General features: G+C 40.5%; 1 protein-coding gene across 2 annotated transcripts in view; it reads left to right on the forward strand.

The window, feature by feature from the left end:
• The window catches only part of LOC307001632 (FERM, ARHGEF and pleckstrin domain-containing protein 1), a 53,580-nt gene that overhangs the window by 4,670 nt on the left and 40,045 nt on the right, over nucleotides 1-8,865 (forward strand). For both annotated transcript variants that reach the window (XM_079618376.1, XM_079618377.1), the window contains exon 3: nucleotides 8,601-8,705. In XM_079618376.1, the coding sequence (XP_079474502.1) occupies nucleotides 8,601-8,705 (105 nt within the window). The remainder of the gene's footprint in view (nucleotides 1-8,600; nucleotides 8,706-8,865) is intronic.

Raw genomic sequence — 8,865 nt, forward strand, 5'->3', positions numbered from 1 at the left:
ATAACAACCGCCTCGCTATACATTATCCCGCTTATTAAATGGCTACCTAGAACCTACCAAATAAATCAATAATTTGACACAAAATATTGATTTAAAAAAGAAGTTTATTGATTTAAAAACGATTGTATTGCTTCCGTTAAAGAACACTGTGTCCATGGCAACGCTCTGTTTTTCATGGCAACGGTGTGTTATCCTTAGCAACGGTGTGTTGTCCTTAGCAGTGGTTTGTTATTAAGAAATAACAGACCGCATTCTACATTAGATTTCAACCAAGCCATGTAATAAAAAAAGTTAAACAATCGAAAACCGCTCCATGAATGATGTATAAATAATGTTTTTGTGCTAACGTTTGTTCACAACTTTGAAAGAACCTTGCCAGAACGTTCTGTGGATGTTAGCCCGCGACTCTCTCTGATTGGGGGAAGTGCCTCCACAGCATCATGATGGCTAATGTACTTTTCATCACACAATTCGGCTAATACATGTAAATATTAAAGAAAAAACAAGTTGACATATTGTGAGTATATGTTGTAGAGAATGTAGTATCTCTACTGAACATGATTGTGATTATTAACAGATTTTGTGGAAATAGTTTTATTGGCTGTAGGAGTGAGACTTTGATTTGTGAAGGAATGTGAGAGTGTTTCATGAAGGTGTTCTGTGGATTAATATAGAGCACGCCTGTGGAGAGCAATATCCACAACTATACGTGATGTTTCTCCTGTAACCTGAACACTGCAGAAGTGTGAATCCTCAGAGAGATGACAGATATTTTACTGTCCTGAGGTTTGTTTGGCTGGGCATCAGCTGCTCTGAAGTGACTGAGTTCAACACACACACACACACACACACACACATAAATGTATGAGTCTTCCGGTGTCATTATCTTATAATTTTTACCCGGACAAAAACAGTCCGTTATGCTGCTTGATTTTGCACAATTATATTTACTATCATATAATTTTAATGTATTATCATAATCATAAACTCACTGGTGTGCAGTTTATTGTTCTGCTGCACAAATCTCCTGTTCTCCTGACGCGGCGAGTGAACTCTCTGAAAAGTAAAGCGTATCAGAAGTGTGACTTTAGCGCCGTCGCTGCTGGACGATCAGGACTGGAGTGTGTGTGCTCATTACCGGCCTCGCATGCTGTGTGTGTGTTTTACAGTTTAAGCTGTCTGTGTGTGTGTGAAGATGATAAAGTCCCTGAAGAGGATGTTCCTGCATCCTCCTTATTGACTCAATCAATATGTCAGATAATCATGTCCTGATGCGCTGAACGAAAGTAAACACTGCAGTCACGATCACTGAGATCGCCCCGACACACTTACACAGGGCAGTGTTTGAGGAAACAGACATTAGTGGTGTCTAAACCAGAGTGGACGTTCTCGAGTGCACTCATTCAATCCCTATCCCTATAAGTAGGCTGTGTGCCCTCTCTCTCTCTCTCTCTCTCTCTCTCTCTCTCTCTCTCTCTCTCTCTCTCTCTCTCTCTCTCTCTCTCTCTCTTCTCTCTCTTTCTCTCTCTTTCTCTGTATTTTGTAAATAAACAAGTGATTAATTAAATCCCTCCTTTAGATAAAGTTGTCAGTAATGGAAGCTGCTAGTCTTTTCCTCCCCGCTGTGACGTTCATCTGACGCCGCGTCTGAACACTGACTTGTTGCATCGCTGCTGGTGATATTTGCACACAAAGGAACTGATTTCTGACAGACTTCTGAGGCAGCGTAATGGTTTAATGATCCACCGCACAATAGAGTGAGCTTTAGTGAAAACTAAGCGCATGTTTACACAAACTGACCACCAACTGCAACTTTCAGACATAGCTCAGGAGGATTGTGGGATATCATACAGCGGAGGATACATCTGCTGCCTTCAATAATCATGCAGATGAAGGAATCTCAGGAGAATAATCCAGCTAACATTGAATTTGGACGTGTCTTGATGCCTTCCTACTTTGAAATGTGTCCTACAAAGACGGCATGAGCGTTCGGACGCAGCCTGAGTGAAACTCGAAGAAGAACAAATGTGGGCGGGGCTTGATTTTGTCTGTGTTGAATTGATTGGATGGTTGAGGTTTGCTATTGGTGGATCTCATGTGAGTGACAGGTTGCCCCGCCCTCATCATCAGAGAAGAGAAGAGATGCTGCAAGAGGAAGTTATTCTGATTAAATAAATGAAATTGAGTGAACAAATGAGTATAATGAGGCCACGGTTTAGCTAAAGCAAGTTCTTCATTCAGGGGCACAATATCTCTCTTTCCTCTGCATGTCATGTGCTCGGCTTCATCATGTTGTGTGTTTCTCATCTTTATTTCTTAACTCAGCACTAAAAAAGTACTGATAAATCAGGTCACTGACACACACACACGCACGCACGCACGCACACACACACACACACACACACACACACACACACACACACACACACACACACACACACACACACACACACACACACACACACACACACACTTCCAGCATCTCTTCATACTGACCTGTTGGTGAGGAGCTACAATTTTTTAGACATAAAAGTAGGACACCTTGCCAACAGACGGACACAACCCTATTCACACACTCGCACATAAGTGGCATAAAATCTGGTGTGTGTGTGTGTGTGTGTGTGTGTGTGTGTTTGCTTTTGTTTATATTACATTGTGGGAACCAAATGTCCCCAGAAGGATAGTAAAACCTGAAATCACCTCCATTGTGGGGACCAGCCAGCGGTCCCCATGAGGGGAATGGGTTAATAAACATACTAAATTATATTTTTTTGAAAATGTAAAAATGCAGAATGTCTCCTGTGATGGGTAGGTTTAGGGATAGGGGCAGTGTGTGTGTGTGTGTGTGTGTGTGTGATGGGTAGGTTTAGGGATAGGGGCAGTGTAAGGGGATAGAATATACAGTTTGTACAGTATAAAAACCATTACGCCTATGGAATGTCCTCACAAGGATAGCAAAACACCCTTGTGTGTGTGTGTGTGTGTGTGTGTGTGTGTGTGTGTGTGTGTGTGTGTGTGTGTGTGTGTGTGTGTGTGTGTGTGTGTGTGTGTGTGTGTGTGTGTGTGTGTGTGTGTGTGTGTGTGATAGAGCTTTTATGTGTTTGTGAGCATGTGCAGAAAGTTCCCACTCTTGTTCTTATATTCACATCTGTTTCTGACATTCATGCTGGATGAGCTCTGAGTTCAGACTCTTACAGGGTCGTTCGAGGACACAGATGCAGTATCAGTGTTATATCCCTCATGCGCCACAGAAACAGAATATTGTGTTTGAACTTCTTTTTGTGTTTGTAACTGTATATTTCTATGGCATCTCTGTTGAAGAGTAGCTGGTGAAGTGGATTTATAAAGTTATTATATGGTTGTAATGTTTGAAGTGGATTTTATAACAAATGGGAAGATTTTAAACCGAGAAGTTCATTCATAAATCCGTAAGATCTTACCTTCATGCTGTGAAAACACAAGCCAGCAGCGCTGAAAAGGGCCGGGCTACAGAAGGTCTATACACTGACTTTAAAAATGAGTTTCTGTTGAAGATTTCAAACAAAATCTGATTTGCAGCTCAAGAAACATTTGATTATTATCAATGTTAATAACAGTTGTGCTGCTTCATAGTTATGTGGAAACCGTGCTCGACAAATAGACAGTTACTTGCAGAGTTCATTTCTTGAAAGGCTGTGGCTGTCATCATGATTAGTAGAGCAATATTTAAATACAAAGTTTACCTATATGCCTATAATAACAAAGTAAAAATTGGTATTGACGAAAAATTTAATGAAATAATGAACAGATTGTAAGTTATGAAAAGTAATGAAATGGTTCCCAAAAACTTCTAACACCTCTTTTGCCCATTTGTATTCTTCTTCAACAGTTTTCTGGTGATCAGGTCGTCCTACTGTAAACTCACGCTGATAGTTGAGCTAGAAGTTGACAGACTGAACCTTAGTAATTCTCACAGAGTTATTTTAAACAGACGGTTCACCGTTTCTGTGAATTTAAATATGATGCAGTCTTGTGGAGCGAAAGTGAGGTTTGCATCTTCATAAAGTGTTCGGAGTGAAATATCATATTGTCTCAGTTTTATTGTGTTGATTTGGTCATGTCTCTTTCTCTTTGTTTTCTGTCATCTCATGGGTCATGATGAAAGCAATGTGTATCTTGTGTTTGACCACAGTCATTCACTCTGACTATCTGAGTGCACTGCACAGTATCATTTAACGTGAAAATCCAGCAATTATCTCACATTCTTTAGTTTTCACTTTCTGACGTGCTTCCCCATCATTCCACACGTGGCAGATTTTCCCTGGCAACATTTGCAAAACTAGATTTTTACTTTGTGTTTGTCCATGTCCTAACTTTTTAAACTTGCTTTAAATAGTATACCTTTCTGAAAACGCATTGCTGGCCACCACTAGTATACTGTATGTTTGGCATCTTAACTACCTCAACAAGCAAGGCTGATAAATGCTTTCTCCGGTCCTAGTCGAAAATGTGCAGTCAACTTTAAGCCATTTGCAGGTTGATTTATCAGATTGTCCAAACAGTGGTTGATGGGAGTAATGTGTCATTATTTTTAAAAACCCTTTTCTTTGTGGCACAATTACCAATTTATAAAAGTTTTCTTTTTAAATGTAGTTCTTACTCAAAAAATCTGTCACAATACAGAAGTAAAAGTTCTGCAATTATGTTGTATTATGCTGTATTATGTTGACTTTATTGTAGCAATAGTGTTTTAACAAAGTAGCATTATACGGGAAAGTTTTGTTTTTTCTTTTTGTTCCCGATTTTGCAGCATTCATGACTTTGTTTCTTTTCCCACGAGTTCCCTGCCTAGTTGCTCTCTTTTCTAGTCTAGAATTCTGGTTTCTTGTTTTTGTTTTCTTTGTTACGCTCCAGTGCTTACTCTAGCTACCTTCTCTAGTCATAGCATCGATAGTGATTTTCTTGCGTATTATGAGTCTTGTGTTGGTTCTGCCCTGCTTCCTATATCCTCCCTGGCTGCTGATTCTCTATGCCTGGCAGCAAGACTGGCACAGCTTCAGTTTAGGCTCCTAGTGCCAAGCCTCTTGAGCCGCTGCCTGATCTCCAGTATTCTCCTTCCATCTATTGCTGCCGCATCTCCTCAGTTCTCCCGCCTAACTCCTGTCGCCCTGTCCTACTGATTGGGTTGTCTTCACTCCTTACCTTCAACTGTGTGCCTAGTCTACTAATAAATATCACCCCCTTTTTCATTCTGCATATGGGTCGTCTCTCTACTATTGCTGTGACCGACACCATAAGTATTGTGAAAAGCGCTTTACAAATGAATGTGCATTGAATTGAAAAATGTTAATCGTATTTTTCATTATTTATGTGGGGGAAGGGGAAGTGTGTGTGTGTGTGTGTGTGTGTGTGTGCGTGTGCGTGAGAGTGATGTAATCTGTAATGACATGTCTTTAAGGCAGACGCAAGTAAGGCAAAGACAATCAGTCCTCCTGACACAATAGAGCAGTGACTATCACAGACCATTTGCTATTTCTGTGTCTGTACACGATTGTCTTTGCAAAATCTCTCAGATCTTGCAAACCAAAAGGGCTGAATGTTTCAGGGTGATTTTCCACCGACTGAACACCAGTTTCTGCAGGGCTGAGTTAATGAATAGACTACACACACACACACACACACACACACACACACACACACACACACACACACACACACACACACATGCCTGTGGCATTTTCACCCGCCTCTGTTATCTTGTGACCTCTCAGTAATTGACTTGGCTCATGTTAACTAGATATAATGGGTCAGTTCTGTTTGTAGAGCAAGAGACAACAAGAGAGAGAGAGAGATAGTCAGACAAACGAATGTGTGTATTAGCGCTGCAGCTACTGTAACTGTTTTGAAAGTACATTTATATTTCTTGGCCAATTATTTCCTTTAAACAGTATGCCAAGTTAACATTGTGACTAAAAAAGGTTTAAAGGCCCCATGAAATCAAAAGTGGGGTGATAAGAGTTTTTTATGTGATGTTTTAAGCATTAATGTCCTCTATATGCGAGTGTAAATTAGCTTTGAGCAAACATACACCATTGAAATTCACAGTGTTTCTCTTCAGACGATATAAGAGCACAGACCCAACTAATGGATAATGGAAAATATCTTCATTATTGGTATAATGTTTATAGTTTTTTGTTGTGTGTGTGTTTGTGTGTGTGTGTGTGTGTGTGTGTGTGTGTGTGTGTGTGTGTGTGTGCCTGCCTATATGGAAATGAATAACGATAGCCATCTATTTAAGAAAAATCCATTTGTTTGCCTCCCTCTTGCTCTATTCTGTTCAGATTTCCTTTCTTATGGACTTTCCCTTGAGACCTCTCTCTCTCTCTCTCTCTCTCTCTCTCTCTCTCTCTCTCTCTCTCTCTCTCTCTCTCTCTCTCTCTCTCTCTCTCTCTTTATGATGTGTCTCTGTGCAGTGAGATGATGAGTTAATAATCTTGCCCTCCGGTTATAATATCCATGGCAAGCGTTCAATCTTCCATGGGAACCGGATGGGGTGTTCACCGGGATGGAATGCTCCAGATCGCATGTCATTGGTGCAGATCTTTGCTCAGACTTGAGTTTCCTCAGAAGGGGGCGGGGCAGTGGTGATGATGTCAGTGAAGTGTGTTGTCTGGGCCTGAGCGGTTGCAGGACAGCATAGACTAGAGCAATAAATTCTGCTAATCAGAGTTTCTGTCTTAAATGCAACCGCCGTTTAGCAGGGAGGTTGGTGTTTATTTCTCGTGCATTACTTAAAATCTTAAAAATATCGTGCAGTGCAAATAATAACAATATAATAATAAAAGGTCACTTAAGTGTACTTAAAGAGAAACACTTTCATGACTACTTATCTTAACACACTTAAAGGAAGAAGATTTTTTTACCTTAAAATAATGTTTCCAAAATCGTGTCAGCGGTTCATCAAGTCGTATATCGGGTCGCGTTCCTGTAGTTCGAATGAGACATAAGAAAACTACAAATTTGGCTTGCTTTACGTCAAGTGTTACAATAGTCATTATTTAGTTTTTCTTCGTTTCTGATGTTGCAATACATCATACTTTCATGAAATCATGATGCAACATACTCGACCTTGTCTGTGGACATCGTTCATTCCTAAGCCGGCGCTGGATAAACAGCGAGTGTGTGTGCGACAGTAGCGGCGGTAGGCTAAATTATTTACGACAGCGGTAATGGACAATTCCGCTTCCAACCTGTAGGACGACCGCAGAGGAAAAGTTCTTTAGTGTTGCTTTAAGAACTCTTTTAAAAATAATTACATATCCAAATGTACTTAAGTCCTACTTAACTGGGTGAAAAGCATTTTTCTTCAAATTTCAATTAACATGCACTTAAAGGGGAACTGTCGCCAAAATTTAACCTAGGCTCTTTTTGTTAATCTACCCGAGTCAAACTGAGTCGTGTTTAAACATAATTAGAATGGAAACGCCACTTTTAAGATTGACCGTATTTTCGTTTTCTGTCAAATTGCCTTTTGATTGGGAGTGAATGGGACACTTCTATGATAGCATCAAAATCACTGTTTTTCAAACACTAATGCGGCTCGACACAACATGACACTGTGCTTGAGTGTCACCAGCGGCTCTACACATGAACTCCAGCATTGACTACAGTGTTTGTGAACACAAAGTTTACTAAAAAGAAAGGTTTTGTACGACTCACTGTAGCTATTGCTCTTCGGCCGCCGGCATTTTGTCAGTCAAAAATAGTCGATCTGTATCACTGAATCATTTCATTATTATGAGGATCCTTTTTCAAATACAAGGTCACTATATTGATTTTCACTGACGACAAAACAGCAAATTATACGTGAATTTATATGGAACTAAGCTTTAGGAGCTTTCCATCTTTACTCTCCTCCCTGTTACGTTGCTTTCGGAGATTGACTACTTTTGACTGACAAAATTCCAGCCACCGGAAACACTAACTGATAAAGTGAGTCGTACAAAACCTTTCTTTTTAGTAAACTGTGTGTTCACAAACACTGTAGTCAATGCTGGAGTTCATGTGTAGAGCCGCTGGTGACACTTAAGCACAGTGTCATGTTGTGTCGAGCCGCATTAGTGTTTGAAAAACAGTGATTGTGATGCTATCATATACGTGCCCCATGCACTCCCATTCAAAAGGCATTTTAAACGAAAATACGGTCAATCTTAAAAGTGGAGTTTCCATCCTAATTATGCTTTTACACGAAAGTTGGACTCGGGTAGATTAACAAAAATAGCCTAGGTTCAATTTTGGCGACAGTTCCCCTTTAAGTGTCTGAAAACATTACTGTCAGTTCACACTTAATTCTATTCTTTTAGAGTATATTATTTCTGTAATAAGTCGTTTAAAAAATAAAGTATATGCTGAAGTGTGCTTCTTTTTCACAAGGATACTGTATGTTCACACTGAAATGTGCCTGAGTGAGTAATAAAACATGCAGCAGTGTCTCTATAATGTCATGCTGAAAGCTCTCTCGCAGAACCTTAGATTCAGGAGACATTCTTTTAGTTTGGGCTTCTAACTTGGACTTTTCTGAAAGCGTGTGTGTGTGTGTGTGTGTGTGTTGTTGTCAACAGCACCGCTCATCTGGGCGGGTTCTGTTCGAGATGGTCTGCTTGCATCTGAACCTGGTGGAGGGCGATTACTTTGGCCTGGAGTTCCAGAGCCGTCACAGAAGAACGGTGAGTGTTCACGTCTCTGTGTGTTGCTGCTGTGTGAGTTCAGTGAGCCGAGCGTAAGATAGTTGTGGTCACTACATCCGAGTGGGCAGTTATACGTGTGTTCCTCTGGTGTGAGGCGCTGAGGTTGTGTTGTGCGAGGCCTATATAAAGATCTGTGTGA

This window comes from Phoxinus phoxinus, assembly GCF_949152265.1.
Source record: "Phoxinus phoxinus genome assembly, chromosome: 7".
NCBI classification, from domain to species: domain Eukaryota; kingdom Metazoa; phylum Chordata; class Actinopteri; order Cypriniformes; family Leuciscidae; genus Phoxinus; species Phoxinus phoxinus.